This window comes from Pelmatolapia mariae, linkage group LG23, assembly GCF_036321145.2.
Source record: "Pelmatolapia mariae isolate MD_Pm_ZW linkage group LG23, Pm_UMD_F_2, whole genome shotgun sequence".
Classification (NCBI taxonomy): domain Eukaryota; kingdom Metazoa; phylum Chordata; class Actinopteri; order Cichliformes; family Cichlidae; genus Pelmatolapia; species Pelmatolapia mariae.
The window spans coordinates 47,281,227-47,294,088 of NC_086246.1; the positions used below are offsets into that span (position 1 = coordinate 47,281,227).

General features: G+C 38.8%; 2 protein-coding genes across 2 annotated transcripts; one reads left to right on the forward strand and one right to left on the reverse strand.

Annotated features, from left to right (window-relative positions):
• Positions 1 to 1,087: 1,087 nt before the first annotated feature.
• On the reverse strand, positions 1,088 to 10,897 carry LOC134620649 (ras-related protein Rab-8A). Its single transcript, XM_063466905.1, has 8 exons — positions 10,730 to 10,897; positions 10,176 to 10,236; positions 9,263 to 9,323; positions 8,683 to 8,760; positions 7,800 to 7,889; positions 7,632 to 7,697; positions 4,105 to 4,155; positions 1,088 to 3,972 (listed from the first exon to the last, which is right to left on the reverse strand). The coding sequence occupies exons 1-8, from the start codon at positions 10,851 to 10,853 to the stop codon at positions 3,883 to 3,885; spliced, it is 621 nt and encodes a 206-aa protein (XP_063322975.1). The 5' UTR covers positions 10,854 to 10,897; the 3' UTR covers positions 1,088 to 3,882.
• Positions 10,898 to 11,267: 370 nt separating this feature from the next.
• Positions 11,268 to 12,818, forward strand: LOC134620651 (small ribosomal subunit protein eS27-like). Its single transcript, XM_063466906.1, has 4 exons — positions 11,268 to 11,534; positions 12,215 to 12,323; positions 12,412 to 12,522; positions 12,615 to 12,818. Exons 1-4 carry the CDS (start codon positions 11,529 to 11,531, stop codon positions 12,641 to 12,643), a joined length of 255 nt encoding a protein of 84 aa, XP_063322976.1. The 5' UTR covers positions 11,268 to 11,528; the 3' UTR covers positions 12,644 to 12,818.
• Positions 12,819 to 12,862: the final 44 nt, after the last annotated feature.

Sequence of the window (12,862 nt, forward strand, 5' to 3'; positions counted from 1 at the left end):
CAGACTGCGGGCATATTCTTTCCCTGTTTGTAAGGCTGAGGAGGAAGTGCACGAATACAATACGCTTGCTTACAGAGGGTGTGGAATAGGTGGCATGCTGACTCCACAAATCTCTCCATTTGTACAGAAATAATCAAGTCTCTCAAGATCCCCGTGATAATATGAGGCGATAGACTGCTCTGCAGTTTTTGCGCCACTCCGATGCCATACACATTTGCATATTACCATGTGGTAGAGTGGCAGATTCATTTGCAACGCAAAACTCTTCATCATGGATGGGAAAACATCAATAAATAAATTTCAGAGAAACTGGATTATAGGAACCAAAAATTTCAATTTGTACTGGTGTCATGGTGCAACCAGTTAACCAATTGATGATATATGATGATATATACAGTGTATTATATTAATTCTGTTTATGGGACTGTGCTCTGGATCTGTTGGAGCCACTTACCCAGTTTGGGGTCAATGCTGTCTGAGGTATTTACTTCAGTGTACTCATGGATGTTTGCCGTTTCATCCTGGATGGTGGTTCTGATACTCACTAGTCCTCGGCTTTCCTTCTTCTTAGCAGACAGTCTCAGGGTGCTGGATTTCCATCTCATCCTTTAACCAACTGATTATCCGAGCCAGGCATCTGACTACTCAGGACTTGGTCACTCTCTGCAGGTATTTGGTGGTTGCAGCTTTCATAGCGGCCTCTTCGTGGTTCCCTCTTGCCTGTGGGATTCCCAGGTACTTGTAGAGCTTGATGTAGAGGATAACGATTGTGCCATTCTGTAGTCGGTATCCGTAGCGAGTCATGTTAATGATCTAGCCTGGGTGGTTCAGGCCTATGCAGAACAGCAGTGGGGACAGCATCTGTCAGTTTGAACAGGTCATCTTGACCTTGACTACATGCCTAAATGCATTGAGGTGCTGCCATGTGATAGGTTAGATGCATCAACAACCAGCTGAACAGGTGTGCCTACACTGAATGTAATGCTAATTGTTTATAAATTAAAGAAAAACATCAAGAGTACTTGTCCTGCAAATGTGTTGTTTTTTTACACAGAAAAACATACTGGACACATTTAAGAATCTCATTTTTAATAAATCATCAAAAGTACACATATCTACAAAAAGTGTAGATCAATAAGATTTATGAAACTACAGTACAATCATTGTAGATCTTATTTACAATTGCTGAATTATTTACTTTATTCCACGTGAAGCCCATCAGTAATCAGCAAAGAAAGCCAATTGTAGTTCAGGAATGCGTAAGATATGTGAACAGAGAACTGTCACATTTGCAAAAGGGAGAGAATTACAGAATAAAGCAATGGCAGACTGTAGCTCACAATGCTGAATTTTCATCAAGCTGTGGACTGATTTTAACTGAGAGTGATTTTAAGAAACAGCCGAAACAAATTTAAACCAGCAAAGCTGACAATGTTTCCTTAAATCCACAGGAAAACCGTTTTGTTACAGGTGTGATTCGATGAGTCTTCAGCACCACTTCAAAGGACCTGCTTAACTGGCCTTTGATGTGATTTGCTCAATTTCCTATTTTTTGTCCTCTGATGAGCTCTCGATGTAATTGCATGGAGTGACAGCAAAAAATAATAAAACAAGATCAAGGATCCTCTGCACAATTCTAATCTCAAACAAAGCTCATTAAGTCAACTGTGCAAAGCCTTTTGAGGTTTCCTACGCACCAAGAATGCATAGATTAGATGGTCATAATACTGGACCAAAACAACACAGGAGGAGAGGTGGAAAAAGGTGGTTTCCAAAAGCATCAGAAGCTACGCGAATGCATAAACAACATGGCGAGAAAAAAAAAAGTTCAATCACTAAGTGGGAATGTTGTGAAAACAAAAAGAAAATCTCTAGATTTCTGGTTTCAGTGCTCAGATGTTTTAAAGAAGCCCAGAGAGGCTCTGTGGAAATCTTGTGCATGCAAATTCTTTGCTTTCAGTTAAGACTTGCAATAAACACAGACAATAAATGTTAAGAAATCTTTTTTTTTCCAAAACAGAAAGAAAAAGGAAGAAAAGTGCATAATCAAGAAGAACATAAAAGGGCACTTTGTCATTTTGGTGCTATGATTTCTTTCACTCCATAAATACTGCTACAGCACAGCACATATCCAAGGCCCAGGAAGCAGTTGTGTTTATGTTCCCCCATTGGAACAGACAACTGGAACAAGTACAAATGCATAAAACCACACTTTCACCGTTGCTGTGACTCTTTCTGCTGTGTAGCTGAAGTTGCCTCCAGGTGGTCAGTGTAGGTATTGCTAAAACGGTGTGGAAAGCAACATCAAAAAGGAGCATGTGTGTGCCCTTAAATTACCCCCTCTTCTAAAAACCCAACCCTACTGCAGACATGTGAACACAGAAAAATCAGGGCTCTTTCATACATTACATTGCACATTAAAGAGGACTGGAATGTTTTAGCAGAAGACGTGAGAAGAAAGGAGATGTAAACCCCACTGTGGATATGAGTGACATGTGCTGGCATTACTGTGTAATACGGTGAATCATAATCAATTATATATATATATATTTACACGATGCATTTACATAGATGTGGACATTAAGGAAAGAGCCAGACCACCCTGTCAGTACAAATATCTAGTATAATATCTTGGGGGGGGGGGGGGGGGGATTCGGGGATTGTACGCATCACTTTGGAAGCACAGGTGACAATCAAAATATTAGAAAAATTAAACACATGAGTGTATAATCTGGTCTTTTGTTGGTCATAAGGATCAAATACAGCGCTGCCTAAAGGTTTATGGTGACTGGGGAATGTCCTTCCTTTTGAAAAAAAAAAAAAAGGATATTTGTTTTTATGTAATAGCGCATGAAATTAATGATTAATGGAATTACTCATCAGGAACCATCACTGAGCTTTAATGGAAGATCAAGCATACAGAGCCCTGTTTTCAGCAACCATCGCCTCTGGCTTCGAATGCTGCATCGTGTCACCTAACGCAAGTTTATCATGTAAGAAGCTGAAGAATGCTGTGCTGACTAAAGAAGCAAACAATGCAGCTAGTTCAGTGTCTGGAGAATCAGCCTTTGTGTGTTGGATTAAAGGCTCAAAACGCACCTGAAAAAGTTATATTCTTGTTCAAAGAAATGCAACAGCACTTCCTACTCACTTCAAAACTAGTCTAGACAAATACATTTTTTTAAAAAGCTGCCAGATGAGGAACTGTGAGGCGTTTCTGTGTGTGTTTCTCAGACTTGTCCTATTGTTGTTCAGCTGGGCACTGGGGTCTCCCACTTCTCTTTCTCCTCTGGTTAGTGCTCTTCTGTGCAAAGAGTTTTGGCAATGTTGTACGTGCAACGTCCTTAATCTCTAAGACGAAGAATTTTTCTTTTTTTTGTATCCAATCCATATGGTATTTAGCTGTGCATAATCAGCTTTTGAACATGATAAACTCAGGAAATGGCTGCTTAAAAAATTAGCCTCTTTAGTTACGTAGATATTAAAACTCTCTCAAATTTGATGAACGAGTCCCTTAATTATTATCCGTCACTGCTGAAAGGTTGGATCTTTCTTAGTATTCAAGGAAGTGACTATTAAGAATCTTTCACTCTTGCGCTTACACTGAAAATAGTAATTAACGGGGGTGGGGGAGAAAAAAGAAATGAGATTAAATATGTAACAGAGCCCACAGCAGTTAGATCCACAGGTATTAAAGGAAGACTGGTAAACCAAGGGGGGGTAGACTTTTCCTTTTCCTAATTACATAATGACGGGACAAATCAGAAGGAGGAGGAAGACAAATGAAGAAGGATAAAACAGAGATCAGCGTGTGCTCTGTCCAGTTATGTCCAGTGGGGGGACACGGTTAAGGCGATGGTGGTTGCCGACGCACTCGTCTTCTCACAGCAGCGTGCAGCGGAAGAAACTGCTCTTCTTGGGTTGTTCTGTAATCTTTACTCCTTGATTGCTGCCCTGTGGGTTGTTTCCCTCCTAAAATGCACAAATGTTAAAGCCCATTAATTAGGAAAACATCCAGACACCAGAAAACACCATTAACACCATACCTACTGAAACTACTGTGGGTAAGCTATTAATAGGGTTTTCACTTCTCTACTTTCTTACCAGCTTCTTGTCCATTTTTGCCTTAATGTCTCTGGCAAGCGTTAAGAAGGACTGCAGACCAAAAAACAAAAAACAGAATGTATAAGATCATTACACCACATTGGAGTAATAATTCAGTACAATTATCACTAAGAAATAAATAATAAACAACAAGACGATGTAATCCCACACAACAGGAGGAAACAAACAAGTGTTCCAGCAATTATCACAGGGAATCTAAAGTGTTTGGACAATAACTCATTTTTTTTTTTAACTCAGAGTGGTTTCTTATTACCCTCTATTTATTATTATAATAATAAAAACATCAAAAATAATTAATGTTTCATTGGATTTGTTGTGTGTTGTTTTGGTGCCTTCTATGGCAAACGTGTGCTTTTAAAAAGTGCTCTATTAATAACTCATTTTCCTCTTTAGGGTGGTTGGTTTGTGCGGTTGTGAAAACGGTGATTAGATTCAGGCACAGCTCAGAACAACCACACCGAGACTCTTTGGAGGTCGTTGAACCCAACTACAACGTGTAGGCTGCAAGTTTGAGAGTACCACACATGTGCCGAGGGCAAAAACTGTAGTAATTAACCACGAAATGAAGTGAGGGCTAACTAAACTCTCCATGTTATCCACTAGTCTAGAATAGGCCACCTTCATCCTGTATTTGTTTTTAAGATTGTTTATTGTCCAGATGTGTCTGTGGCGCAAACTGATAGTTCTTGTGTATTTTATAGTTCCGCATTTGGTTTGGTGGGAGTTTTCTCCATGTGAAAAGAAACCAAATACCAAAAAAACAAGGAAAAGCTACGAGTTTACAACAAAGTGCATGTGAAAACGCCCCAAGACCAGAGGGAACACAGTGAGGGCAGTTTGGTGTGCTGCACTCAGACTTCCTTGCCTCTTGCTTTAGGACTTTGGGGGAGACAGGGATATTAACCTGAGCCGTAAGAAGATATGTGGAGGGATTACACTTATTATGATTGAAAATTGGTGAAATCCCAGTCGTGTCAATGCTCAGAAACATTCCTGCAGCCTGAATACTGAATTACTAGCTGCTGGAATGCGACCATATTACTTGATGAAGAAATTCATCTTTGCTATATCTCTTTGTATCCACTTTGAAGGAGCAAAAGGTTTGGATTCTGTGGCTGTGCATGATTAATGGATTCTGACCACACTGCAGCTGAAAACTTTCTCTAATGTGTAGAAACTCTTAACCATTTCATGCCATAATAGCCACATTCATTTCAGATAAAATTATCTTCTTTTTTTTTTTACATTGTTTATTAATTGTAGTTGTATTCGTGGTGTACTTTGGTTTTCATGTAATTGAATGTTGTAACTTTGTGTATTATGAATGTAAGCCCAACAAGGGACAATAGTTGGAAATTAGCAATAGCTATAAACTTATGTGCAGTACATCAGTTTCATGTTTTATATTTGGACTATGTTAAACTGCACTGTCCCTTTTAAACAAAGAATTAAAAGAAAGATTTAAGATCATTATTTGATCATATTAAAAATTTCGATTTATGAGATCACTTTTTGGAATTTTGTATTTAACTGAACTGTTTCTTTACTGTAGTACTTTACCTTTCAAAGTTATTTTGAACTGTTATATTCTATCTATATATTTTTTGTCATGTTGTTTATACTTCAAAGAAAAACTTAGCTAAGAGTAGGGATGGGTATCGTTTAGGTTTTATCCGATACCGGTGCCAAATCGGTACTTTTGAAACGGTGCCGGTGCTTAAATAGTGCTCGAACCGGTGCTTAAAGAATGGAGAACACAAACTTCGTCCAAAAACCTCTCATGTTTTTATTTTTAGCAGTCTCTTTTTTTCTGCAAAATGATACGAACCGTAACAACATATAAACATCATCTGTGCAAAGATTTATGTTTTTAAAGTGAAACAGTGAAAAATTACAGCGCTGTCAATACATGAATATCCAGACGTTGTACAAAAATGTCCAATTCTGGCACACAATTGGATACCATGCCAGTTGATTTTTTTAGGTATTTTAGAGCAGAAATTAATTAATTTTATTAACATGCCTAAAAATGCTTTTTTTAAAAATACGTTTTGAAGAATTAACCAGACATTTACATGGTAATGGGTCTTTTCTGCCATGGAGCGCTTAATTGGCCTCTGGCCCTTTAAACTCTGAGGGGCTGTAACTTTGGTTTCTTTTGGTCAATTTGCATGATTGACACCTCTTTTTAATTGTTTGAGCCAATAGAGTCACAGTAATGATGCCACGTTCACGTTACTTCTACCAATCAGATGTTCCAAGGCCAAAACCCACGTGGGCCCAAATTTACTGCATGTGACGTCTGTCCAGTCACGTGTCTATAGGTAGGTCTAAAATGGAGGTTGTTGACGGAAAACGACTCTGATGCAGCTAGGTAGGCGTGGTAACTGCTGGTAATCACATGGCTACCGGCTACCGGCGAAAATAACGGAGGAAATCTGGACGGTAAGCCAATTTATGTCTTAGCGCATTTGCGCCGCTGTGTGTTTTTGTGGTCTTCTTTTGCGGCTCATTCAGTGAATTTTGGTCAGAGTGTGGTGAAACTTGGTGTTTGGAATTGGTGATAGCTCTGGAAGATAACCAGCCTGTCTTTAACCGGTTACATGAAGTCTGGAGAATTTCTGGCTCGCCTTGTTTGTTTAGCGGACTTGTGCGCATTTACATAACTGCTCGTTTAATCATGGCTTGTTTTCGTTGAGTTTGGTGGTTGTAGAAATGGCTTATATGACATTTTAGCTGAGATTCAGAGGTTTCTGTGGATACCACACATGTCTGGACTTATATTTCTCACCCCGTGTTATAACCGATTAAACGTGATCTCCTCCTTTTTGCTCGCGGCACCGGGGGCGTGGGGCTTAAAGCACTTGTTGCAGGCTGCTGAGTTTGCATCTTTTGCTGTGAAGTACAGCCAGACTTTTGACCGCTTTGCCTTGGGCATTTTTAATCTGTAGCTCTGCTCTAAAAGAACGTACGTACCTGGGCCCGCCTATTATCCTTGTAAAGGTAAAATGATTGGCTAGAATCCAAAGTGTATGAAATCTCAAGAAAAAAAAAAAAAACCGAAATGTGCGCTGCTTTTCGGTCTGGTTACTACCGTTTATGTCAGAACCGGATACCGGTACCCATCCCTAGCTAAGAGTATCAAACTCATTTCCCAACCTTTGGGATAAATAAGTATTGATAATAATACTAATAATACTACAACTACTACTACTACTAATAATAATAAGTATTTCTTTTTCTTATAACATATAAATATTTGGTTTTAGGTATACTTGTAATACTCTGATAGAGCTGCTTGACCGTGCTTCCTGCTAATATATTGAACCAAGTACAATCGTGTCGTTGTCCGGTGTGGATTTCAAGAGTTAAAAATGATTTAACATCTGAACTGTCGCACATGTGCTGTCCACTAGTTTTACAGAGTAAAAACATAAATTAAGCTGGCCATCTTCCACAGCACCACTTTCAACAACTAGCAAGTAATTACTGAAAAGTGAACTCACATTCTCCACGTTGATGTTCGCCTTTGCACTGGTCTCCATAAATTTGATACCGTACTCCAGCGCCAGCTGACAGCAGAAGAAAAAGAGTCATTAATGAGACTATTCAGACATTACTTTTATATTGCAGGGACCTCAGAGTAACATTATCACCGACAAATCAATTCCCACCTTCTCTCCTCTATCTTTGGACACTTGCCGCTTGTCATTAACGTCACACTTATTCCCAAGGACCATCCTTTCCACGTCTGCTGATGCATGCTGTGGAAAAGAAACTCTCATGGTGAACAGGTAGGAAAGCTACCTCATATATACTAAGAATATACTGGTATGTTTTCACCTTGTTCAATGCCACCAGCTCACCAGTAAATAAGAACATTGTTACTAAAGGTAACTGATGTTGATGTTTATCTGCTGTGTATTTTACACTCGTTAAATACTGTGTCGGTTATTTATAAGGCTGACGAAGACGGCCTCTGGATTTTTTTTATTTATTTATTTATTTATCACCCAAAAAATCTTCATCATGAATGATTAAAACTAACATTAAAATAGTTCTGCTATTACTTTATAATTATAATTTTGCTTCTCTGGTACAAAAGAGAGAATGAATAACAAATAACAATGCAAAACATGAGAATAAACATCAGCTATTGTCCAAATTGATATTCTAAGCACTTAGAAATTCAGATTTGATACCAATCGTTGAGCCCTAACACAAAAATTATAATTACAATTATTCTGTAAAACCCGAATAGATTAAGCTACTTAAACAAATGTAGCCCTGCAGGAGGATTTGGACTTTTATTTGTTGGCAAAAGTACAAGGAAAAGGATGTGCAGAAGGCAAAACAAGAGGGTTCCTGCAAAACAGGGCTTAGCACAATAATTGCTTTATCTTAATTATCTGGGTATAATAATTTTAATCATAACAGAAACTGAATCAAAACTACAGCATTACTCTATAGCACTTTGTAGAAGATCAATAATTAACCAAAGAGGAACAAATCTGAAAAGAAAGAACTAGAAAAGTTTGAGTAATGCAAGGTTTTTACCTCTTCTATATTCCGTATCCAGTTCTTGATGTTTTCAAAGGACTTCTCATTGGTAATGTCATACACTAACATGATGCCCTGCAGAGGTCATAGAGCAGAAGACATAAGAAAACACAGTAACCTAAGATCAGTGCTGTCATCGCGTACTACTTAAATCTATCTGATCCACAGAAACAGAGCTGAAAATCAACTCCAATGAAAATATGCAGCTCATGTAAGCACTGTGAGATAACCATTTGTTATTAATTAGTACTATGTCAATAAAACGAAACGGAGATGAAACATCGTCGACTGGTGATGAATCATGTTGTGTTGGAGCAAAGTAAAAGGACTTTGGTCAAAGGTAAGAAGGTCCAATTAGCATACTAGCTGTATGCTTGTAGGAGGGACTAGCAAAAACTGCCAAGGTGCTGTAGTGAGCGCACCTGATTTTTCAGGTGTACACGGCATTAACAACAATGTGGGGTGTGGTTCTAGTAGAGGTTTATGCTGCAGTGCATACATCATTTCACCTACCTACTCCATTCCCAGAGATTATCTCAGCTAATGTATCATCTGAAAGGCTGACGACGCAACTTACCATGGCTCCTCTGTAGTAGGCTGTTGTGATAGTCCTGAACCTCTCCTGTCCTGCTGTATCCCTACACAGAAGACACATCTGTTAACTGTCCTCACAGAACATATTAAAGGTATAACAGCTTTTTTAGAGATTTTTTAAAAGCATACAAAATAGGGAGCAGGACCAAGTTTCCAAGTGTTCCATACAAGTGTTGGTGAATTTCCTTGCTTGACACAATCCTATTTCAGTCAGTTACAGTAGTAGATACTGTTCAGTAGTACAGCAGTTATACAATAACTTTTTCAGCTAACACCAACAATGTGAGGTCATGATCGTTTGTGACGCTAGGTACCCAAGCAAAGGCTGTGTGATATTTTGCTTTTGAATTTCTCTCAAGTCTTAGGAATAGGGGGACAAAGAAAATAATTCTTAAGAATATCAAGTACTTTTTGTCTTTCTCTAAAATATACAGGATTAGATTTAGGGTAAGACTTAACCTTAACCCTAAGAAGGGTTAGACCAATGGTGGCCAGACCAAATGTGGGTCTGGTTGTTTGGGAACTTTCGATATGTAAGTTAATAAATGCACACAGAAAATACAGGTATGGCAGTGATCATGTAAATAAGTAAATACAAGTAAATACCTGTTTTTAAAGATAACTTTGTTATGAAACATTCTTTCTGATTTAAATAATTTAAATAATACATTTCTAATTTAAATTAGCTTGTGCTGCTGTTAAATTGCATTGCATCATACTGAAATGCTTCTTCATCAGAAATGCTTCTCGGTTTAGAACAATTATTCTAAACAGTAAAGAGTGCAGGCATGCTGAATTATGCTGCGTGACTTTCAGTTTGAAGGCAGCTTAATATCACTGTCATCCATCACCAAACCCTGTCAGATAAAGACAATTTATAGACTTGTCTATCTTACCATATCTGTAGCTTGATCTTCTTTCCATCTAATTCTATTGTTCTGATTTTGAAGTCAATACCTGAAGAAAAAAAGTCACATCAATTGTTGTCTTTTAGAAGCACCACAAACTTTGCCTGGCCACCCCACAGACAGTAACAATATCTGTTTTTAATGCACGAGATAATTCACACTTTTATAACGTTGGCAGCATGAGTGCGAAGTACAGGACAGTCTGTCATAAGGGAAATGACACTGCCAACTATCACTGTTAGCTTTGAAGCATGCTAGCTCAGTTTACCCCTGTTAAGGTATTTATTACGATAAAAAATATCAGGTGAGGTGCACTCTCATGGAAATCACATATATTTGAGGTTGCCAAATATTCAGGCCGGTTACAACGTCTGTGAGGTTTCTGGAAAGCCCCTCTAACAAGCCGGTTGAAAGCTTCCTGACTAGCCTGTAGTACAATATGAATGCTAGCCAGAAAAGTTAGCAGAATTAGCCTGTCGGGATGGGCTACTCCTATGTCTCTTTTCGTCCAAAACCACACCGATAATTCGGCTTTTACCCACCTATCGTGGAGATAAACGTTGAGTTGAAGGCATCTTCTGAAAATCTGAAAAGCACGCAGGTCTTCCCAACGCCGGAATCGCCGATTAAAAGTAGTTTAAACAAGTAATCGTAAGTCTTCGCCATGTTATTAGTTAGCTTACTACTGCGGATATCCCGCCCGTCGCAGACAGCGAGGCGTCACTTCCTGCGAGCTTCTTTTGGACAAATCAAACGTCACTCCCCACTGTCGTCGTGGCTGCTCTCCCGAGGGGGTTTGCTCATTTTGACGCCTGTATCCACCCGGGAGAGTGTTGTTAATTAATCGCTTAACTAACCACTGCTCGTAAGGACACAATACTAAGCCGCTGGTTATGTGTAGTCCAAAGGAAACTGGAAACTGCACACAATTGTTTAACCCTGAGAGTTTCTAAGAGTTTTCTACTGTCGCTTTTAATTTATTGTTGCTTCTTATCTTTTTTTTTCTTTTTTTTTTACAACAGGTGTTATTAAGACCTGTTTAGATTTTGTTTAAAAAAATAAATAATTAAAAGCCTAAATTAAAGCAGACCTTTTCCAGTACGCTTTCCATTCTCTTACAGCTGTGCTGTTTGTCTGTAAAACACGTATTGTTGTGTATTCAGCACGGACCTGCTTAGCAAGTATCTGTTGCCCCTCCCTTACACGAAGACTCCGCCTACTCGATTCTTATAACTCAGACCTACACCAAACTACAGGTGGATTTAGTGACGAGCATAGCGGGCTTAGTTTGCTATATCATTTATTTACATTTGACGAGAAAACCGGACGATCTGAGCAAAAATGTCTGTAAGTGAAAATCTTATTATAATTTTTAAATTTGACTGTTTTTGTTAGAAATATTAGAAAGTAGAACAGTTCTGACTGACAGAAAGATGCTTTAATAGTATTTTGTGAACTAAGAAATACAACATTATACTGAATTTTAAAAAGAGTAGCAATAAAGTGAGTAATTTTTTTTTAACTCTTGTAATATTGAACTTCTAGAAACATGTTATATACTGTTGTCTGCCCATTGTTCTTGTACTGTACGAATGATGCTTGGGCTTGTCTGGACATGTTGCTCCTCTAACTAGCAATTCATTCTTCAGACTGTAGGGGGCATACGGCTATAAAACATATTGCGGTACATCTGTTAAGACAATCCCGTCTTCTTTCACCACAGCGGATCATCTGTCTTCATCTCACCCTATCCCCATCATCTTCCACTGTCACCTTTATCCAGTATATCCAATATTCAGCCTCTTCTCTAATTTCCAAACCAGTTAACCTGAGCTGTACAAATTTCTGTCAGCTATGCCTCCTGTCTTTTTGTTAGTGCTGTCTCCAAACCATACATCATAGCAGTTTTACCATGATCTTGTAAATAATCATTTTCATATTCTTATCCCTCCATTAACCCCATCCTGTCAGTAGCAGAACAACTGAATAGTTCATGTTTAAAAAAAATGCTCTGCCTTTTCTTGCAGCTGGCTAAGGATCTGATGCACCCAAGTTTTGCGGAGGAGAGGAGGCGGCATAAGAAGAAGAGGCTGGTGCAGAATCCAAACTCTTACTTCATGGATGTTAAATGCATGGGTAGGAATTTTGGCTCATGGTGCAAAGTTTTAGGATTTATTTTTAGTTATGTGTGGCAAGCTCTAATTGATCTGCAAATGCTCATCAGGGTGTTACAGGATCACCACCATCTTCAGCCATGCCCAGACAGTGGTGCCCTGCGCAGGCTGCTCTATAATCCTCTGTAGGCCACGAGGTGGGAAATGCAGACTGACAGCAGGTAAGAACAATGCCAAAAACAGTAGCTTTGAATAAGATTCTCCTAATTTGCTTGCAAGACGTTATTGAAATGTTTGACATTTCTCCCTCTAGGCTGCGCCTTCAGAAAGAAACAGACATGAACAGTAATGAACCTGGAACCATGCAGCAGAAACGCCCAAGGATAATCGAGGCTGAGCGATGCCACGTTGCAAATCCTCAGCAAATAGAGAAATTGCCTCTATTTATCTAAATGAGTACGATTTTACCCCCGTGTGGGGCTGAATGAGACAGAATCATATCCATGTACGCTCCAAAACAGATTGACATAATGAAGCACTTTGCTGTAAAGACATTGTCAT

Excerpts from the sequence above, each read along its gene's own strand:
- LOC134620649 (XM_063466905.1), bottom strand. The coding sequence starts at position 10,853 with ATGGCGAAGACTTACGATTACTTGTTTAAACTACTTTTAATCGGCGAT. Across the intron at positions 10,237-10,729 it reads AACGTTTATCTCCACGATAG|GTATTGACTTCAAAATCAGA; the intron begins GTGGGTAAAAGC and ends TTTTTTCTTCAG. Across the intron at positions 3,973-4,104 it reads CAAAAATGGACAAGAAGCTG|GAGGGAAACAACCCACAGGG; the intron begins GTAAGAAAGTAG and ends TGTGCATTTTAG.
- LOC134620651 (XM_063466906.1), top strand. Across the intron at positions 12,324-12,411 it reads CATGGATGTTAAATGCATGG|GGTGTTACAGGATCACCACC; the intron begins GTAGGAATTTTG and ends AATGCTCATCAG. Across the intron at positions 12,523-12,614 it reads GAAATGCAGACTGACAGCAG|GCTGCGCCTTCAGAAAGAAA; the intron begins GTAAGAACAATG and ends TTCTCCCTCTAG.